The sequence below is a fragment of the Pempheris klunzingeri genome, chromosome 10 (assembly GCF_042242105.1).
Source record: "Pempheris klunzingeri isolate RE-2024b chromosome 10, fPemKlu1.hap1, whole genome shotgun sequence".
NCBI classification, from domain to species: Eukaryota; Metazoa; Chordata; class Actinopteri; order Acropomatiformes; family Pempheridae; genus Pempheris; species Pempheris klunzingeri.
The window spans coordinates 21,455,881-21,479,272 of NC_092021.1; the positions used below are offsets into that span (position 1 = coordinate 21,455,881).

The 23,392-nt window shown below is 41.2% G+C and overlaps 1 protein-coding gene across 1 annotated transcript in view; it reads right to left on the reverse strand.

Annotated features, from left to right (window-relative positions):
- Nucleotides 1-23,392, reverse strand: part of il1rapl1a (interleukin 1 receptor accessory protein-like 1a) — a 134,182-nt gene that overhangs the window by 89,028 nt on the left and 21,762 nt on the right. The window contains exon 2 of the mRNA XM_070837643.1: nt 3,099-3,384. Coding sequence (XP_070693744.1) covers nt 3,099-3,384 — 286 coding nt within the window. The remainder of the gene's footprint in view (nt 1-3,098; nt 3,385-23,392) is intronic.

Genomic DNA, 23,392 nt, shown 5'->3' on the forward strand with positions numbered 1-23,392 from the left:
TTCAAAACCCACCCTCCTTGTTGATGTAATGGCAAGATGATCAGAAATGACCTCTCACAGTCATGCACCTGAGCCATTTAAGTCCCAGGGGAGCCACAGGAGACATCTCTACATGTTAAATATTCACAGCAGGCACCCTGTGGCATTGTGGGAAGGTGTCAGTGCTGGTGCTTGATTGATGGACAGCTGGAGGTTGATGCACAGTCCTGTGGTGTCTTTCACGTCTGTCAAATTCAATTTGAGAGTAGCCGCTTTGGACATTAACCTGCAGCTCACGTTAGCTGTAATTCTCCACACATTATTATCCCAAATGTTGGATCTTGTAATCATGGGAAGGAAGTACATGTGGTTTTACCCACTCCAGACACAGAATCATTACTGGAATTATTATAAAATAATTTCACCAGGTGAAACATGAAGGGAATGTGGCTGTGTTTTGTAAGAGAGGCGGGGTGAGGAGAGGAAGAGAAGAAGAAAGGTTGATGGATCTGAATTGTTGCTATAGACCTTATGTGAGGTGACATGCAGGGGAAAGAGAGGCAGAGAAAGAGCAAGGAAGTGAAACAGAGGCAGAGCAAAATAAAGCACACAGAGATTGCTATGCAAATGGAGTCACCTTCACATGAAAACTGGCGATTAGACTTAAATTTCCAGACAGAGAAGGACAAAGATAACTATTCACACACATGCACATATTTATGCGGTACTGAAAGACACACTCTTCGGTGTGCCTCCATATCTCTTTTTGAGAAAAACATCTGGAGAGCTTCAGTGAAAAGCTGAACTTAACACAGAGGGATTTACCTACATTTATAGATAGTACGTAGCACGCCCAGAGCTATCCTGCCATATATACAGTGCAGTCAGGAGGTATTAGGGCAGTGATGCATTTTTTGTTGTGTGGGCTTTTGTACTCCGGTGCACTGGATTTGAAATGAAACAATGATTATGGCTTTAAAGTCCTGACTATCAGCTTTAATTTGAGGGCGCTTACATCAAGATCAGAATGAATTGTGATGCAATAAAATCAGCGAAGCAGTGTGTGCAGTCCTTATCACATCTAAACAGCTCTTTGTCATCCTCACCATCAAATTGCTGCATCTCATACCGACTTCAGGAAACATAAGCATCCCAATCTGACCGATTGTCACTGGGGGTCACAACCGTCTAAGTATCACACAGCCCAGGGATGTAGTTACATTTTCGCTGCACATTCGTTCCTGCATTAGTACCCCTGGTCATTTTACAAGCCATAGGTAACTGCATTTCCTTACTGTGGTAAATCAGGGATAACTTTTGTAAAGGAAAGCCAATTTCTAAATGAAGTTAAAGATAATGGGGTGATAGCTATTATTCGATTCACATGTTTTAAGATTTTGAAGACATTATCTTCTCCAGGAAAAGAGTTATTTCACATATCTACATAACTTAACAACAAAAACTATAACGTCTGAGCAGCTTACTTTGCTTTGCCGTTGACTCATGGTGCTATGGAGTGTAGCATTACGTGTGATAATGAATGTACTTGTTTGATTGACTATGTTTTAATTACCAGTAAATGATAAGGATGACATTTACTGAGCATTTTAAACAAAAGATCGAATCTTAATCTGTAAACAGATTTAGAGAAAAGTAAACCATCTATGACCATTTGTGAAATATGATACTATGCATGCATAGTATATAATTAGCTTTTAATTGCATGTTTTAATGTACATTTAATGATGAGATTCTACTCATTTTGGCTCTGGGTTGGTTATTAGATACATAACCGGTAAATCAAATACCAAACCAATACAATACAGGCCCTGCGATAAACCCTACATTTTCCGAAGGTTCCTATATAGGCCAAATTTTTGATGATTATATGTCAAAGAGGCATTGATTTAACTCTACAGTCATATGGTCGAGTAATATTTGTCCTTTCCCAGTAATGTCAGTGGGAGTTATTATAATATTATGTCTTATTAAGTTTTAAGTTTGTATATATTGTGGTCTACTGCAAGTACTGTATGAAATCCGTAGGCTCTCTTTGCCTGCAGGGAGTTTGGGTCATATGTGCTAAAATGTGAGACTCAAAAGCTTACTCTCTAACAAACAATTGATTTTGCAGTGTTTTGATTAGGTAACAAGTTTGAAATCTGCCCAGCTCAACACCAGCAGGTTGAGTAACACAGAGCTGGGGTGGCTTTTTACAGCTGTATTGGTCTACAGCATTACAGTGTACTCTGAGTCTCAAACACAACACTCCACTTTTTGAGGAAATTCTCAATAATCAAATAACAAATATTAATTTATAGTGAAACAACACTGGAAAGTGTTTGCACCAGATTTGTCCTACAGGGTGCAGTAATGGAAATAAGGACAGGCAGGGGTATCATTGCACACAAACACACTCCCCCGGTCACACTCAATGTACTCTGCAAGCCTCTCTGGGTCTTTAAGAGGCCTTTAACTGGGTTTATTAAAAACTCTCGCGAAATGAAGAGCTGCAATGAGCCGTTTATTGAGGGATGTTCTCCACTGTAAAGGTTAATAAGTTACTGCCACATAATTATGCATCTTGTATTGGGCCCACTGAAGTGTGTGCATGCATTTGTGTTTTTGCTTGTGTTTGTATTGAGTTATCTTTCTTTGTCTATATATCACAACTTCACATGGCTAATATTTCAGCGGCTCACCCCTCTTCTCACACATGCACACACACACACACACATGCACACACACAAAGACACATGTATGGAGGACCATAACTGCCAAAATTCAAAAAATTTAATGAAGAAACAAATTAATGAAATATGTTAAAACATACGAAAGCAATTTATAAAATGTGAAATAAAATAACATTTCTGTTTGGAATTGCATCTGTATTTATTTACCTTGGTATTAATTCCCCAATTCATTCACCTTCCTATTTAATTTTCCATCTTACATAAAATTAATCAATGTATACATTTTCGTATTTATTTAGTTGTTTTGTGTCTATCTACTGTATTATTTTCCCTTTGCATTTCTCCCCATTTATTTCTAAATGCTATAGTTAACTATGCTGCTATAGTAAACTACATTCCATCCCCAGCTTTATCTCTCCGTCCTACCGTAAGACGCAGGAGTAGAGGCCCGCGTCCTGGAGGTCAGCAGGTCTGAACCAGATGGCGTCTTCCTCCTTGCTCATCCGTATGCCGTCGAAAGAGATGGGCTCCTCGAAGTCGCTGTGGCCCAGGCCAGAGCTTCGGTACCACATGAGGCTGAGGCCCACACTCTGTGCCTGGCTGTAGTTGGCCCGGATGTAACCATAGAACAGAGCGCACTTAAGCCGCACTGGCTCACCCTGCAGCACCCGGTACTTAAGGTAGTCCACTGACCAATCTGTACAGCCATCCACTGCAGAGAAACAGTCACACAGAGAGAGAGAGAGAGAAAGTCATTTATCAGCACGCTTCTAGGGTGTGTAGAAGTAGAATATTTCATTTACATTTACAGCAAAATGATACAGCAATAATTTGCATCTTCATGTTACTTTACAAGAACATATATGAGGGATGAAGATTACCAGGTCGTAAACCACCACCCACAATAATCCTCTCCCTATTCATCAAATACCACTCACTTTAATCGCGTTTAGAATATTTTATTTATATTTACAGCTAAATGATACAGCAATAGTATGCATCTTCATGGTACTTTACAAGAACATATATGAGGGATGAGGATTACCAGGCCATAAACCACCACCCACAATAATCCTCTTCCTATTTATTAAAAAGCACTCATACTCTTAAATAGCTTGATTAGTAATGAGACACTAAGCTGTGCACAGTATGCACGTATAACATTTTTTCATGGTCTATACTGCATGGATATTAATGTAGTTCGATTATTTTCGAGTGTTCGAGTATTTTTTGCTCCATATTGTATGCGAGCTTTTAGCGGATTACAATTTTACTACGCAATGCCTGTGGTAGACACATCTTCTCTCCTCTCTTCTTCCTCTCCTGACACTGCTCACACATTCAGGGCATGTGTGCCACCTTGGCCTCTGCAGAGACTCCTTAGACGCTATCCTGCAATATCTAAACACGCAAACCATTCTGAAATTTGGGAGTGAACAGTAAAATATCTCCATGAATAATGTCAGGCTCCTCCGAGTGCTGAGAGTGCACCGCAGCTCCAGTGCCAAAGAGTGCAGGGCTAGTTCATAAACCGGGAACTGTCGTGGAAAATCAAAGGAATCAGCCCGACCCCACTTCAGCAGCCTCGGGGAGTTTTATTAAGTGCAAAACAGCTTCACAAAGCACGGCAATTCCAATATCAATTCCAAAGTTCTGATCAACTTCTGGAGCTTTTATACTTTAATACTGCGTCATTTACTCAGTGTGTGTGTATTGCGTTGGACGTGTTCACTTGGTGTGTGTTTATAGTTATTCTGGTGAATTGTATGTGTGACATCCTGTTATTCCAATTTGTGTGTGTGTAGTATTCCAGTAAACTGTGTGCATATCCTTCTGTTACTGCAGTGTGTGTGTGTGTGTGTGTGTGTGGTGTTCTGTTCCCAACTTTGGTTATCTTTGTGTCTGGAATTTGCTATGAAGACTCTGGTGAGTTTCCAAAAATTCTGCTGTTTTGGTCAGACATCATGTGCATTGTGTGTGCCTTGTGTCATCAAACTTGAACATATTTTTCCTCCTACAGAATACGCCTCAAACCAAGCTGTGTCATTGACAGTTCCATGGTTAGATATTTTTCTTTAGGCTCTTTGTCTCGCAGCTTTTGTCCTGAGCTAGCAGGTTAGCTCTAAATGCCACTCACCAAAGGTACTCTACCCTGACATTACTGAGAGGCACTACAGTGAAGGTAGAGCAGCCCATTTTACAGGGGAAATCACAAGCTAACACAGATAGAAATGGTATCTGCCAGCCTAATCTGTGAAATGTACACTTCAGCTGCTACAGTATAATGCACAGTATAATAAGTGCAGAAGAGAGAAAAGTGAGTCAGAGGGCATAGCAAATGAAAGGACACAGCCTCTCATTCACACCGGTGTGTTCTAGTTACAGCATGCACATCTCTCTTAATTCCCAAGCTACCAGGGGTTAACCTAAGCCCAGCTATCAGTCCTTGACTAATTAGCTACCATTTGTTTATCCAGCAGGTGTATATTAGGGGGTACATGTGTGTGCATGTGTAACCAGAGACTAAGAGAGAAAGAGAAGTGGTGATGGTGTGATGAGATAAAGTAATAAGGACCCTGCTGCGTGCCAGTCTGTGAGTGATACAGAGCCTCACAGGGACAGCTATGCTTGTAATTAATACTTTTAATTACCAGGGAAGTAATGTGTGTCTTTGTGTGTGCGTGTGTGTGTGCGTGTTTGCATGCGTGTGCATTCCCTATACGAATGGTTGTCTCTCTAATTATGTATGTTAATTACCACTAGGCTTAGCCACAAATGTGTGTGTGCTTACATACGAATCCGAGAGAGACAGAAAGTGTGAGTGCGGGGTGTAATGTGTAAAACCCTGTCTAATTATCACTCCTAATAATGAGAGCAGGGCCCATATAGATGCAAAAGGCACGCACGTACCTCACAACTTTAAACTTGATTAAACAACTGTTAAGCATCTTACTGATGAGCACTATCACATTCTTAGTACAGAGGACAAACTTTATTTTTTGGCAATTGTGTTACATGGTTAAAATATTCAAATATCACCTAAAACCAACAACATCTATTGCTATTTCCCATTGTTATTTCAGAAAAAAATTTATATTCTTTGAATATTTAAGCATTAAAACAAGATAATGACCAGAGAACAAATAAACCGCACGCAGCTATTCCCGTCTGACACTACAATGAATTTCCATCGAAGGCAGCAGGTAGGTCCTCTGCCCTCTCTGCATATCAATCCGTTAATCAGCAGGGACAGCAGAGGCTTCATTCAGCCTTTTCTTTCACCCTCTACACCTCTAATGGATATGACCTCTGCCTCTCTCCCACACTCTCAATTTCTGCCCTCCCCGCCTCAACAAAAACTGATTCTTTTAACGAGCTTGTATTCTGATTCACAATGAAAGAGAACATTTTAGTCAGCGGAGGCGTGCCTGTCGTGTGCTTTCTCTAGGCAGATTTGCTTTCCAAGGAACAAACTCACCTGGCATAAGGGCATGTACATGTAAGCACACAACAAGGAGACCTTTCATTCCTCACAGACCTCCCAATGGGAGTTGTCTAATGTGGTGGCCTTTTGTGGGGGAAACCATATTTACGTCTGAAACTCAAACTGGTTTTATCAACTCAATTAGAGGCTGACATTTCCCACATCCCCACCCTGGGCCGGAAAATCAATGCTTCCCGCTGGAGGAATACTGCAGTCCTCACCTCTCACTCTCTCCCTGCTGACAGCACATACACATCTACACACACAAATACAGGATCTCTCCCTTTTCCTCTCTGCACCTCTGGGAGATCACACCTTTAGTAGCGATTCTGTTCAGCCACTCTTAGACAAGCCCATACTGTGAAGGGTGTTTCCGTATGGACGAATTCCCACACGAGACTGAAGCAAACTGGCCTCTCCTCCACTGAATCTTACTGCAGCACTGTAAGCTGCAGCAGTCTTTAGCAGCAAGTGCTATTCTGCTGCTGATGCCCCAACACTGCTACATCACATGATGTGGTGTAGGGCATAGGTACGGCTGGTGCAGTGCAAGAGGGGAATGTCAAGCTAAAGGATATGCGAGTATGTGTTTCACAGATACCTTATTACATTCTTGCGCCGAGGCAGACCTGTCCATCTTCGTAAAGCAAGGCAATAAATACAGACCCCCGAGCTACAATAAATGTACCCACATTCATGCATAAACACTCATGGAGCCACACAAACAAGCGAACGCACACTCATAACAAACCCCCAAACACACACAATCACTGAGTGGGCTTTGTGTCATCTGAGTCAACTCCTGCTTTTCTTTCCCCCATAATCAAATTCCCATTATCCTTTCACAACAGTATATGATTCCAGCGTGGCTCACTTTCCCACTTACATGTCTCTCTTCCTCGCTCTCCTGTTGTAATCAGTAGTCGGCCTCTCTTTTCTCATCACTACCTGCTCTCCTAATGAAGTGTAATTATCAGATGTTGGGTGGGCGGCAGGGTTCTCGCAGGCCAGAAAGACTTTCAATGATCTATATGTGGATAAGGACTCTTAATAACTTACTGTCTCTCTCATTCTCTCCTCCTCAGTTTACACCCACTCCACATACATGACTCCATCTCCCTATCCAGACGACTTCCCTCACACTTGCCGTTGATGTCTCCTCTGTGGCCTAATTGGTGATTTCTAACTAATATTTAGAACAATATTGAATAATCCCCTCTTTTTCAGTATTTATTTTCATATCAAACTGATTATTACCTCACACAACAAGCATCTTGTGTAACCAATAACCCTAGAGGAGAAGATAGAAATTCACCTATGTATTATTGGCAAAGAGTAATTGCTAATTACTTAATAATAATTAATAATAATTGTAGGCTATTTCCATGTTTTCCAGATCCACAGCTCATTCTGCTGTGGCTGAGAGAAGTGCTGACCCCTTAGGGCATTTGTGCAAACGGTTCACTGCACTAGAAAGCCCCGTCATAAGGTAAAAACACCGACCACAATCTTTCAGCAAATCACATGTTGTCCTGCTGCAATATGTGATAATTGGATATACAGAGTGTTAAATGCACCACAAAATATTTTTGCATTAGCCTTTAAAATAGATGCAGGTACAGATCAGAATTTGCATTGTTATCACCTGTCAATCATTCCTTCCAACTTTTTAGCCATCAGTACCATTTTCTAAGCTACCACTGTTTGGCTTCAAAAACAGAGACAGGTGTTCAAAGCATCTAACTTGCGTAAATTATGTGCTGCTTGAAGCGTGCTTCCATCAACCTGTTTGCAAAGTGGAATGGAGACACACCTAGTGAATAAATTATGAGGTGCATAAAGCATGTGATGTAAACATCACTAAGCTACCCCTTCAGCGTAAAAGACGAGAAATGGCAGCAGATGAAAACATCGTGTCCAGGCTGTGCGGATGGATGAGGGCTAACGTTGCGTAAATTAAAATTGTGATCTGACATGCTGCAGTAAACGTATTAACTCTTACTTGTTACTGGTAGCGATGTTTTCTGCTCTCAAGCTGGTTAATTTTGCTATATTCATCATTACAGAAGCAAATTACCTGCTGTACAATTCATTCTTATTACATGTTTCAATGAAGAATAGTTGTTGAATGGTTAGTCTTTGTAGCACTATAAGTAACTTGATGTCTGTCTTTTTAATCTCCCCTCTGTGATGTGCTGTTCCATATTTCTCTGTCTTAAAATCATTCTCTCTCACTGACAGTTCACCATTGTTCATTTATATGCAAATGTGGACCAATGCTGATAATTTCTCTTTAAAGATGGTGGTGAACTACCTTTGCTGTGTATCCAAATTAAAAAAAAGTTAGACGGGGAATAGTATGGATAAATCTGCCTTCCTCTTCGCCTCTCTCTCTCTCTCTCTCTCTCTCTCTCTCTCTCTCTTCACCAGATGAAAACTGTATCCCTCTGTCCTGAAATGAAGGCTGGTGTATGAAAAATAAAACACCACATGGACCAATCAGACACTAAACAAGTCCTCTTACATGACTGTGAACAAGAAGGACTGAACCTGAGCACGTTAACTGGCTTTGCCATGTATGCACGCACAAGATGTGATGGATGACTCATAATGACCAAACACTACAATCATTTAGCCAGCAAATAAATAATAAAATAAATAAATAAAATCAAAGCGTTCATTTTATAAACAGGTTTTTAAGATTTTATTTATTTATTTATTTTTTTTAGATGCAGAAGAGGACATCATTTCCCTACATTATTACTGACAGGTATGCATTAGAGGGCTTCCATGTCATCTAAGTTTGAACCAAGTGTGGTGAAAAGTATATACATATACACATACACATTTACACGCATATAATTAAGGATCGAAAGAGCAGACAGAGAAACGAGCAGAGAGATAGACACGACTCAAACTGTGATGGAATGTGATGTGAAGGCTGCATAATATGCGAAGCAAACAAGCAGCATATCTGCCAGGCCTTCTGCAACACAGCCATCAACTCAAACACACCATCACCTGAATGCCACCAATGTCAGACCAGAATATGCCCCCCCCCGTCTGCCACAGCTATTGTGGGCCAAATATCAATGCTTTTGTTGAAAGAAATATTGAGTAGCCTAATTTATTAGTATTTGGATTTGGCTGTTTATTTTATGTTTGTAGAAAGTTGCCCCTTCTCCAGCCTGTAGTTGATCCCAGCTCCTTTTCCTCTGCAGCTTCTCTCAAATGACAGTTCAGGTATTCTAAATCCTTTAGCGCCCCACTACTGCAGTTTGTGTCAAAGCACCTTTCCTTCTCACAGCTGAAACACACATACATATACACATGTTTTTACATTTGTTATGACCTGCGCTTCCCGAATATTATCTGTGATGTCCATGAATCCCCAAGCGCATTTGTGTACGTTTGCAATCGCGGGGAAAAGAAACGCTCCTAATAACTCAAGAACTTGTCACATTTTTAGTTTAGTGTCAGTGACAGTTGTCTCTACGTTCATGGCAAACAGGGACTGCTAATAGCTAAGTTGGTATACCTTTAATAGTAACAAAGACCCAAAATTGTGGGAAGTTTCAATATCTAAAGCATGTTACCCTCTGAGTAGATGCAAGCCAAATACTTATTGTGGGGGCCACAAAATGTTAACTGACCCTTTTGTCTGTAACAACAAATCTTTTCTTTTCTTCTTTCTGGGTTTACGACTAAAATATTTGTCAGAAAGTCGTGTATTATTAAGATGATATAGAAACATTTGACTTTCAGGAGGTTGTGAACATTGACTGTCTCACTTAAACACAGCGCTCCCTGTAGGAACCCTGTCCAAGGAAAGACTAAGATGGCCAACACTATTAGGAACCTTGCATAGTGAGTATATTTATGATTATTAACTTTCTTAATGTCTACTATAATGAAAAGTATGCTCCAATGGCTGTATTGCATCACGCAGCCTTTTTCTAATCTTCCCTTTTTTTATATTGATTAATTTTTTTCCAGGTTGTTCTTTATCATTGTTGCCGTGCCTGTTGTGTCAGGCAATTATGTGGGAAGTGCAATAAAAAGTCTCACAAAAATTACTGAAAGACTGAATAGCTGATCACGCTTTTTACGTCCTCTATAAAGTGACACCAGAAAACATTTCCTGCATACCTGTGTGTGTGTGTGTGTGTGTGTGTGTGTGTGTGTGTCCATGTGTGTGTTTACATCAGCACAATACACTCAACATACCCAACAGCTCCTATTTCTTCTGCATCTTACTTTATTATTATTTTTTGTTTCTGATATTATTTGTAGTGCCTGCACAGTAAGTTGTGCTGTAATTCACAACAGTGTTACATTAAACTACTGAACCTGCACCTGAGGACCACAGAGAGGATATAGGAACAATAGGGAAATGAAGTCAATCTAATTTCTGGCAGTAGATTTTGACATTTGCATACATATTGGCAGAGTCATTTCAGAGGCAACATGAAGCTTTGAGAGATAAACTAAAAACAATACCTAAAAATGAAGCAAATCCTCAACAATGAGATTCATTCCACAGAATCTAAGCAGGTGTTCAGAAAAAAAACAGGAGGCAAATGTATTTTAGACTAAAATAACTGCACAATGCAAAATCGGATGTCCATATACAGAAAGGTATTAAAAGTAGTTTATAGGCAAATCATACAAACTTTCAAGTTTGCCTGAAGGTGACAGTCCTGTTTCTATTGTTTCATACAGAAACCAGGGTGAGTTTGTTGCCCTTGACCAAGTTCAGCACAGCTCACTGAGATCCTTTTAATAACTCTCCAATTGACTTCAAATTAACCAGAACCCGTTATAGAACAGAAATGTCCCCTGTTGTGTGAGAAAGGGTGTCACCGAGACATTAGCTTTTTGACTTTACTCTCTCTCTCCCTCTCTGTCTCTCCCTCTCTCTCTCTCTCTCTCTCTCTCCCTCTTTCCCATGCTCATCCTTTCTTCCTTTCTCTTGATGATAAAGGGCTCTTTTTAAGGAGAACAGAAAGCTTGTCAGGATTTGGCCAGCTGGGGAAAGTCATTTGAGGCCCAAATTGATGCGCTTGGGACTCTCAATAGTATCTCTCCAATAGTGGGGGCAGGATAGAGGGAGATGTCGTGGCCGGGACATTGTTCCTCATAAATGGCTCTTTATTTCATAGGCGAAGTTGGGAAATGAGCAGCACCGTTCATGGCTGCTGCTGAACTGGGGAGGACGACCATGCGTAAAATAGAACACTAAGAAACAGGAGCCCCTAATATCTTAACAACTAAAAAGTCTACTGCTCTCCTACATCATGTGCAGTTTTACTGGCAATGGGAACACATGCAAATAAAGTCCCTATAAGTTATAAAGTCAAGGCTGTGTGTTAACACCATCCATCATGCTGACAGGGTGTGGGCAGGCTACATACACATGAATCCATACACAGCCTGACTGGCTGAGCAAAGCCCCTTGGACCATGACTGGGAAGAAAGGCCCGAAGGAGGCGAAGCATTTCAAATCACAAGATCTCCAATTGCAAAGTGTGTGTGCGCATGTGTTTTTCTGTGGGGAAATCTCTGTGTTTGGCTATGCAGGTGTCAGTATGCTGTGTAGTATTAAAATGCCAGTAATTTCCTCTCTCTAAGTGTGTGTGCATGTGTGTTTATGTGTGTTTGTGTTAGTGTGTGTGTGTGTGTGCTGGCGCTCTCCATTGTGCAGCTGTGATCCATGAGATTCAGACTGAGCTGTCACTCCGCTAATCTCCCCCAGTAGAAATACAGCTTGGAAAATGTCATCTGAACATTCTGAATTGTGTTTACACTCGCTGCAGGTTCCATCGCTTCTAATTTGACAAGTCATTATCACCCATGCTCCTCTCCCTCTTCCCTCTCGCGGCCTGAGACACAAAAATAAAGAGGAGGAGGAAGAATGAAGGAGACAAAACAAGGGCATTGAATTACACTCAGAGGCACACAATTGCGCTCTCAATAATAAGGTAATCCAAACATCTATGCAAGAATAGGGAGGATTATTGTTATTTTCATTAATTTACATAGGCTATTCGGCTTTAGATGTCTCTGTAAACTTCACATCTTTCAAAAAGTCATTGCCTAAGGCCTGCTTATGTTTATAAAATATAAAAACTAGACAGAAAGCCCTCGCGGTGAGGCTGTTGGCTGTCTGGTAAAAAGCAGCAGCTGGTGGCAACATGTGCATTGGGAGAGGCTCATGGCTCTCCACACCCTCAGGGCCACAGTAAAGTTAGAAGTGGCACGGACCGCAGTATAGTGGGAATTCAGTGTTGGACGGAATATGGCGGACCACCTCACAAAACAGCTCATCAAACAAGCTTAACAACAAAACACATCATTTGTCTATGCCCTCCAGAATGATACACACAAGCTTTGTCTCATCTGATGCCACCTGACATCATTTAGCCATCCGACCATCCGTTTTGTTTCCTCATCGACCTCCTCCCTCTGTGGGTTTCTTCCTTTTTGCTCCCAGCGGATAAACCACAGCTGCTGGAGGGCTTTACCACTTGGGAAGACAGTCTCTCTTCACATTATGTCTTATTGTATACACATACTATGACTGTGAGGCGCACAAACTCAGTCAACAGACTGCCTTGATAAATTCAGACTCCAAAAGTTAAGAGGACCATAAGATTCAGTATTATTAGTGTGTATACACAAACATTAATATGCTAACTAACTGCAGACAGAGACACAGAAGAAGTGAGGAAGTGGTGGCTACCATCACAGTTGACTAGAGTTCTTCTTAACTGTGCAGATCCCTACAGATTAGCCCTTTAACTCAGATTTCAACTGATCCATTGTGACTCCATCCATGGAGCTATCCATGGTGCTGAAGAGTCGTGGGTTTAACGCACGGGTTGTTCTGACGCACACCACAGTATACAATATTCATGCTTATATACGACGTCCTCACTTGGCTGTCAAGTAAGTTGTAGATAAACTGGTGTGCTACTTTCATCATCAGTGTACAGTTTTTTCATTATTTACCATGTTTCATAAAACATTGAGATGATTTATTCATTGGAGACATTAAGCATCTCAGTGACATTGTGTACATGTTGTCTGTATGGAAAATTATTATGCTTAGGCAAGTGTTAAAATGCTTATCATTATCATTTTTCTTCTGTCTTAGCCATGTATTTATCGAGAAAAAAGAATGTTGTATTTTGGTGTGCAGGTTAGATTTTGAGTCTTTTTGTATTGTTGCATGCTGACTCAGTGAAAGTCAGTGAAAGAATAAACTTTGAATGTTTATTTAACGCTTTTCCAGTTGGGTTCTCTGACCACTGAAACAAAAATCACAAAGAATACAAGGGGAAATCTGTGTCTGAAAAACTAGCCTAGAAAAATAAAAAAAAATTGTGGCCACGGTTGAATAAGAAATGTGATGTTAAATCAAGGTGATAGAGGGAGAATTGACAACGAGAGGGGGGGTGGGAGAGGGATGAAACCAATGACCCATACATCTATCCACTATGTAAAGCGACATCTCCAGTGAGAGCGGCACTCGGGGCCACAGAACCTAATGACTCTACTGCCCTCGGCTTAGACCCAGGCACCATACCCGTGGCCATAAACACACACACACTCACACTCACACTCACATTTACCCAAACTCTTATTTTTTTCTACCAGCAAGTCCTCTAAATAAAGTAAACTGCCATGAAGGACAGATAGAATTGAGCACGAGGTCTCTCCATAAGTCCACACTCATCATTTCATGCTGGTCATTGACTGATAAGACAAAGTTGAACAGGTCAATAATAACCTGTTATTAATATCGTTCTCTCTTTTGAAGTGTGGTCCACCGGCACATGACCCTAACTGATTTCTCCCATTTAACCTCATCCTCTCCGTCCTTTCACCTCTCTTTTCCATCCATTCTTTCTCTCACCATCTGCTTCTCACTTGTCTCCACTCCTCTCTTTTCTTGTTGTTTTTGAGGTGCTAGCAGCGTGTTAACAAGGTCAGAGATCCACTGACTACTTATGTAACAAAATAAAACACAGACGACAACACGACTTTAGAGAAACACACATCCACAAACATGCAATATAGCACACACGATACGATTTTGATTTACTAATTACTTACTTCCCACCCCCAGAACCCCATTTTCTGCTTCCTCATCTCTCGCTCCCTCTTATTATAGAACCACGGGGGGGACTATGGAGCTGAAGGATGATCCCCCACCTGGTCTTACTCCCTTGGTTTCTTACCCTGACACCTTCAGGCTTATACCCATCATTGATCCTACTTTTGATCATCTGTTCATCCCCTCGTGCTCGACCCTCTTTTAATGCCACCCATCAATCTCAATCCCTTTCATCCCAATGTCCCTGACTCTCGTTTACCCCCTCCCTCCACACCTTCATTCCAACAAGCTAATTCGTATACATAAGTGGCTTTGACCTTGTTAGTCTAAGAGCGATACAAGAAGACCAAGTTATACTAAAATGTCAGCAAAAACCAATGAGAGACAGAAAAGGTTGATTACGAGTCGAGAAGCAGAATAATGAAAATTCACTTAACAGTTTGCTTGAATTTATGCATGCATGTGTTTAATGTGTGCCATCGCTGTATGTACTATGTACTATGAGCGTATATGTGCTATCTACAGTATACGCATTACATGGCTTGTGTTGAGGGAGACGATAAATGAGCAAGTGCTGAAGATGAAAGAACATTTTCAATTAAGATGAGTATGAGGCTTGGTTCATTAATAATGCAAAAATCATTACCCCCATTATGATAGCGCCCCAGTTTAAAGACACCGTATGTGAGCGTGTGTGTTTGCTTGCCAGCTTTTGCATGCAAGTGTGTGTCTAGTAGCATGGATTCCTCAAGTGATTTGATGCCAATCATTCATCCGCCTTCATGGTCAAAGGAAATGGCTTTACAGCTTCTCAGAAACCTGTAACAGCTTGATTGTGCATGTGCATGTGCATACTGAAAGTGCATACTTTGGTGCACCTGCATGCACAGGGGCAGGAGATTGCAAATGAAAGAGGAAAATGAAACAAAGCAGTTGGAAAAGACATAGAAAAGTGAGATAGGCAGACTTGTCCGATGCTTTCTTCTAAAATATTTATGTAGCTGGAGATTCCTGTCCCTGATTCGGGGTCCAATTAAAGCTCATCTCTAAATGAGTGTGCTTGTGCAGGAGCCAGGAGAAGAGGAAGCAGTAGCAGTCTGTAAAAGCAGCAAACACAACAGTGCAACTCTACTACTCAGTCTTACATCTATATTTCATAACACCATACTATACATGTAATGTAACACACAAATATAATCAATACCGCCTTCATCCATGAATGCAACACACATAACCATATTTGCTATATGGTTGTGCTGATATGATAAATTACTGCCTGCATTTAATGCAACAGCAAACTCCTGACATTAACCTGCTAGCCAGGAATTAAAGCAATCCCCTTTCCATCTGAAACTGCTGCATTATTCAGCAGCTCGCCAATGAGGAGTAGTGCTAGAGAGGGCAGAGCCTCTGGGTGGGCAATTCTAAGACAAATGACACAGATGCTAACATGTGCTGCTCTCCATTGGCACCCACATTAGTCTCGTGAAGTTACCTCATAAACATCCAGTAGACAATGGGAGACGAGTGATTTATGGAGACTTAAAAGACGAACACAGCAACAGAAATTAACAGAAATTAAACTCACTAACATTACATGGATTCTTCCTCGATCTGTCTCTGAGCTTCCTGCTCTCCCTTGGCCCGGAGAGCAGGGAGGGCAGAGCCTGTGCGGCAGCTTTAAATAGGAATTAGCAGCATTTCATTGTGATAGTGATTGAGTATGGGTCCCTGGGGTGGGTCTGCTCATTGTAACCAGGCCTTGTAAATCTACAGTAATCCTCCCAGTGCAGTCCAGAGACACACACATGCACACACATGATTATGGTACATACACACATGCGAACAAATATGGTACATATAAGCATGCTTATTTCTTTCTGACACAGAAATAAATATATTTTTACAATTACATTAAAATCCCCCTTGACTCAACCCAAACGCCTTACATAAGTGGGAGACTCATTGATTCTCACTGGTCTTATGCCCTATGCCCAAGTTTGTGTCTTATGGTCTGTATGAATATGATTAGAATGACAGTGTTACTACTACTTTGACTGTGTATACTAACTACTATCCATGCTGCTCATTCCTTAACATTTGGCCTCCACCCACTCGTCCACCCACACGAACACACAGACACATGGATGGTGCGGCACAGTGAGAGTGCAGGACTCCTTTGCAGCTTGCTGACTCTTTCTCTTGTGAGCTCCTCATAGCCAAGGTTCACCTGTCTCTGCTCTCTACATATTTCCAAATCTCGCATAATTTTCCAAGCTTCACTGTGCCCTGCACAAAAGATCACTGCGAAAGTCTGATCAGCCAAGCCTGGTAAGTACTTCAGCCTAAACTGGAGGGGTGAGAAGAGGCAGCTGTGTGGTCCTTGTTCAGTACACAGCATAGAAGACAGCAGCTTCAGAGGAGTAAAAGCCACAATCCATTAATCCCTTGTCCTTTAGGGGTTGGGACGCACAGTGAGTATTCAAAGCTGACACACTAAATTCCTCATGTGGTTTCTGAGCTTAACTGTCTAGTATCCCAACATAAATTGCCCCTGCAGCTTGCGCTGACAATACAAAGGTCAAGCTGTGGTTAATTGATGGCCGTATTGAATGTCAGAATTTAAATATTTCAGCTTTTAAAATTTCATGTTAGAGCATTTCATTAGCTAACGCTGAGGACAAATAATATGAGGTAATTAACAAAAATGGACACATCCACGAAATGGACAGAGCATGACTATAATTATTGGTGGAAGAATTATTTGGATCCTTTTGGAAAAGAATGCAATACATTTTTGTTTGGCCACTTGAGAGCAGCAAAAACAAGTTATTTATCATCATCATTTGACATATTATCACCTTTTAAATGATGGTAATAAGGTGAACTTCTTAGCAAACAGTATTCACACATCAAACTGTTAAGGAGCGACACTATTATACATTTGTGTTTGTGTCTGCCTGATGAAAGGAAGTCCAATATCCAATCTCTTTCAGCTCTGTGTTTGGGCTCTATCAACTCCTGATGGGAAACTTCTGGTTCTTTAGCTGCTAAATGCTCCATTTTCACTAGCTAGTGTCTGTGTCTGTGTCTGTCTGCTGTTTGGTGCTGAGCAGGCAGTGTACAGTGGCTTTTTTGAGCTTTTTCACTGAAAGCAGCTGCCTGCTGCAGCTGAAATAGACACTATGAGAGTGGTGAGAGTAAACCAAAACAGTTGTAGTTGGGCTGGACAGCTAAACACTGTGCTGAAACTCACTATAAAGCTCCTCAAGGCCGAGGGGGGCTGTGACCATCCCCTTTCACTTTACCATTTGATTTTTTAACGAAAATATTGATAACCACTTTAGTAAAAGTACAGAATTATGATATGCAAGATGTAATTAAACATCAGGACCCATTTCAGACTGTAATGTCATCATATATATGTATATGTGTGGTATATGTACCTTATCCTATATAGTGTGTACTACATGTATATGCACGTTTAGTTTCTATTTTTACCTCTTATTGTTGTTTTGTTTAAAGTGCAATATAAAGCATTTAATTCAAATATATAAGACTGTAATAGAACCAATAGTTATCTATTAGCAGGTCCTTCCCTTATAGTTATGTGCATGCACTCATCTGTGTCCGCAGGCGCACACACACACACACAAACGCACAAGCCCACACTGAGAAATTGTATCTGCAGCTCTCTCAGGCAAGTATTTCATATATACTATTTTCATATTTAAGAACACAATGGGTAAAGGCTCCTTGCACAGTAGGTGCTGTGGAAATAAATATTTTATACCAGAATTTAATTGCATTTTGTGGCCCTGAGCGCCCCACCAGACAATATGCAATACTGCTCTAATGGCAATGCTCCTCTGTGTATGTTGGAGGGATCACACTCACACACACACACACACACACACACACACACACACATTAGAATCTGGTTTACGAAGCATCTGAAGCTCTCACACATCTGCACTTTGTGTCGGTACAACAGCAGTCTGTCATACAGTTCTATAGGCCATGGAGCTGTGGGTATTTTGTATGTATGTGGGTCTGTTTACATATTCACAAGAAGCAGACTATGCTGAGTCCCTGACAGAGTCTGTGAAGCATACAGTTGTGTCACAGAGGACCTTTCTGCTGCGGCTTATTGACCGGAATGGCCTTGTTCATCCTACATGTGAGGGTTTTGAGATTAAAATATATGCGTATACACATAACATATACACATACACATACACATCCATGCTATTATAAACTTACATGAGATCCTAACATGATAGAAAATAGGATTTGTACATTTCTACATCAGTGAGCGATCACTGTAACCAAAACTATCAACCAATGAGCTTTAAGAACTAACAAAAACAAACAGACAAACATAACTAAATCCTGTTTGGGCTACAGGCCAGTGAGATTAAATATTGTTCTCAATTGATGGCCTTATTGACAATCAACACAGCCAGACTTGTATGATCTAACAGAAAGGCCAAATCAATATCCACAACAGGCTCCAGCACGTACCACTCAGATGAGACTCTGACCCGCTCAAACAAGAGCCTGGAAAAGCTCTATCAACCCCGAAGCGCAACCACCAGACAAATCCCAAGCCCTTGGTTTTAATAAGGGAATCAAAATAATCATACAAGCCGGCCTTGGCTTTGTTTTTGTGTCTTTCGATTTGTGGATGATGTAGAGGGCAGATGCTGGACCAGCAGAACCCCGCATACACAAGCAAACAGATGGTCACATAGTCAAACATCATTTTCTAAAGGTTGAGCTATTAAAACAAAAGAACTCAAAACACTAAAATATGCACACCACGAGGGAGTTCATAACTACTCTAGTCTGCTGCATCCCTGCCTGTGTCCAAGCTTGCTGCAGGGCTGCAGAGGTCCAGCGAGATCCCTTAAGGATTAGCCAGAATGGCTGTGTGTGCATCGGTGATGCACAGTCACAGGGTGGGCTCAGTGCAGCGCAGAACTCCGATATGGTTTTCTACTGGCACACAGCCAGCATTTACATATGAATAAATATGAGGAAAAATCAAATAAATAAAAGGAAAGCAGGGAAAAATAATCCTGTTAAAGATCAAACAGCAGGCTCCTTTCCCCTCCTCCTGCAATTCTCTCTTACCTCAATTTTTCTCCAGCTTATACCTATATTCCTTAGCTCATTCATGCTCCCACCTTTCTCCATTTTTCCTCAGTTGTCTTCTAGGCAACTATACCCTCACTTTCAATATTCATTTCTGGTTTTCCTCATCCTTTCTCTCTATCTGCCCCCCCTTATCCCCATCTACCATCCCATTTTCAATTTCATAACCAGCCATATCTTTAATCTTGCTCTTCCCCCTTTTCCCCTGTCCAGCACTCCCAGTGCAGAACTAAATGGAGATTAATGAAGGGAGGAAGATGTGTCTGTCATCCACACAGTCTGATGCAGCCACCACAACTAGTGAACTGCTGGATCTATTCAAAACACACCAGGGAAAGCTATGAACTAATGCTACTCCAGCTGAGAGGAACTACAGATTAGCCCTCCACTTCTATTTTGATGATTTGTAAATACTAACCATGCCTTCCTTTCTACAGCGATATAAAGTGTTTGGTATATGGGTTTTCTATCCCCTCTCTCCCACACTTATCCTATCATTGTAGGATATTCAGAGCACACCCCAGTGTCTCATTTCCTCCCTAAATTTAAATCCTGACAACTGACGGCCGCTCGCTGCTCACGCCAGTCAAACAGCTCTGATAAGCCCCGCAGGAAATTGACTCGTATTTTAGAGCTTCATCTCCCACATCACATCCTTCCACCACCCATCACGTCCTTGGTTTAGAGGTCAAGCAGCTTCCACTAATCTCATATGCAAATTTGTGCATGGTACAGTGTGAACATGAGGTTGATGTATGAACCATGTCCATAATTCATGAGCCATTACCAGTGACAAGTTACACTTATGTTTGAACGCAACCTTAAACTGCTATTGGTTTTCTTAGTACACTTAGTGCTGGGTGAAAGCATAAAAGAAGTCTTAAAAGTAAGTTGTCATTTGTGTGTGCGACGTATGAATGTGTGTGTGTATTCAGAAATGGATGAAGGAGTCTGGTGCATGAAATATTTAGCATTGATGGCAATAAAATGCTCTGCGTGGTCCTCTTTACGTCTCCTCCCTTTACACTTCCATGATATTACCATGCTGTCTTATTGAGATGATATCATATGTGTGTGTTTATATTTGCACGTGTGTGGAGAGAAAAGGGGAGTGCACTCATCACATTATGCTTACCAAATAGCTTGAATTAAAGACAAACATTCTAATGAAGATGATGCATTTACTCACAAGGTAATTACAAGCATCAATTAAAACCCATCCACAAACAGGCCTGTGTATGCCACGGTTAACACTACAATCAGCTGCTTATACCCACACACTCGCTCGCTTATCAAGGCTCACATAGCCTGTGTGGATTAGCAGCTGTTTGTGTGCGCTATATATTCATCTATCTATTGTGTTCCTCCTCGTAGCCCGGCTGGATGGTGCTTTCAACGAGCAGACATCTCCTCTGGAGTTTTTCTGCAGCAGCCTGCACAGCAGCCAGGGGAACGCAGCAGGGGGACCGGGCTCATGTGACTCTACCACTGGTGAGAAAAAGGCAGAAAACTGACAGGCTGGTATACACAACTGAGACTGCATTTAAGCCGACAGGAAGACTCCTGTGAGGCTGCTGCAGAAATGCTCAGAGGAACTGCAGCTGAATTACATGAAAGCATCTGCCCAATTAAAAGAGATTCCAATTTCTTCATCTGTTTCCAAATTCACAGGAAAAAAAGCCAGAGCTTTAACAGGTAGACTGAAATTACTTGAAATCAATGCCATGGATTCACATAACACTGCAAATGAGCTTGCATAGATAAGATAGTGATAGTGACCTAAAAAGCTACGGGAGCCAGCGCTCCGAGGCAGGACATGGCAGAATCTGTCCTTCTAACCTTCCATCTGTAATTAAAACACATTGTGGACATTCATGTTTGCTTTGAAACAGCTGGTCTTTAATCTCGGCACATATTCCAGCACAGTTGTACCGCCTCGCCGTCCCTTACCGGTCACATCAATAAATGAATAAACAATGAATATTTCAGCTTTGAGACCAGAGATCATGGAGGGACTGAGACGTTATTTTCATTATCTCCTTATCTCTCCATTGTGAGAAATTCCAACCCTACTTCGACCACACACACACTAATGCACACACACTTTCTCATAACCCTCTTCCTGCACCTTTTTCTTCAAAATGTCACAGCAAGAATTGACATCATTAATTGTCGTGGAGTGATCCCTTCACGCTACATCCCCCACCTCCTGTTCTTTTTTTCTCTATATGCCTTCATCCCTCATCCTAATCAGCCCGGGGGTAATGCCTGTGTCAGGTTTGCTCATCTGTGACTCTCACATGGAAACTGCTGGGACTCTGAATTCAGCTCTTATACTGTACACCCACATAAACACACACACACACAGCAAGTATGAAAGCCTACAAGCCATACAGCCAACCCATACAGCCATTTTAGCGTCAGTTACAGTCTGGTAATGGTTGTTGGTTATTGAAGGCTTTATATAATAGGAAAATACATGCACAGGGGCAGCTTATTCAACACCAATCTTTGCATAACTGAAAGTTCTTTTCATAATGTTCCTGATTAGCAGTGATAACACAATGAGCAATTCAACTAAGTAAAAGTGACAAAAGGTGGAAGTGATGAACTGAAGACCAGAGCATCACTCTTACATAAGCCTTATAAGCAGTAAAGGAACATTTAGGTTTGTTACAACATAGTTATAACCAAGTAGCTGTAAACATTATCCATATTTCTGATTTAAACGCTTCACACAAGAATCTCATTGCTGATAGGAGCAGGGTCATCAGACATACCCAGTGTAGATTTACAGAAGTCGCATGCATAAATAAGCAGCACGAGTAAACAGATAATCAGACAACAGTATCTCATTCGGGAAACCAAGGTACAAATTAAAATTGTTTTCCCAAACTATCTGTTGTTAATGGATTGGCCACTGCAGCACCTTGCCAGAAGACACTTTTTGCTGGACCACCCTGTGCTTCGATGGATGATAATAAATACGGGTGCATTCCCTGATAACATTCTTCAGACAAGGTAGCTGGACTGTTGAGTATTTCAGAACCAGCCAGATCATTTAACTGCTCGTGTTGCTAGCTACACTGGACCCCCCAAATCTCAACAAACGAGAGTGTTGATTACAGTGTTACCTTAAAATAAAGTTGAAAAATCCCCACACTTCACAAGTATGTGACAGAAAAGCAGGTGGCAGGTTCATCAACAGACCAGTGAAATTATCACCTCCTGAAGCTTCTGCAACTCTCTTATCACCACCGTCTGTTCACTAATTGAAGGATTAACCAAGGAGAGGCTCGCAGATTTATGCATGGAAATACAGTACTGCCGGCCTCCTGATCACACAGAAGATGGTCTGTAAGAATACTGAGAGGAAGACAGAAATTTTGCTCAGTATGTTATTACTAAAGGAGTGTTGTGGCTCTGGGGTAAACTGAGAGTCTGAGTGCATTTCAAAACTAAATCAGCAAGAGACAGGGACAGCAAGTTAAACACAGTCAAGGGGAAGTTTTGTGATTACCAAAGATGAAAATGTGTCCTGACATAAATAAGTGAAGCCTAGAAAACTGCTATCTTCCCATTCATCTTCTCTTTAATATTTATCTCAGTTGTTCTCTCAGCCTATGCAATCATACTGTTCTTTCTATCATTTTACAAATCATAACGTTATATTTTTGCTCTATTTTGTCTTTCACTCAGCATACACTTCCATCTCAGTCATATGCTAATATTCCTATTTCAATTCCTTTTTGCCCTCCCTTTTACTCACAGTGCTCACGTTCTCATCCACCATGTTAATATCGGCATTCCTCTTATTCCCCTCCCCCCATCCTCTTTTGATCTGTGAGCTGAATTATTCCATCTTACCCGGGCTTTTAATTCTCTTGATTGAGCCAATTACCTTCTGGCTGGATCAATGTGGGAAAGGTAATGATTTAAATGGCTGCTGCATAAAGCCAC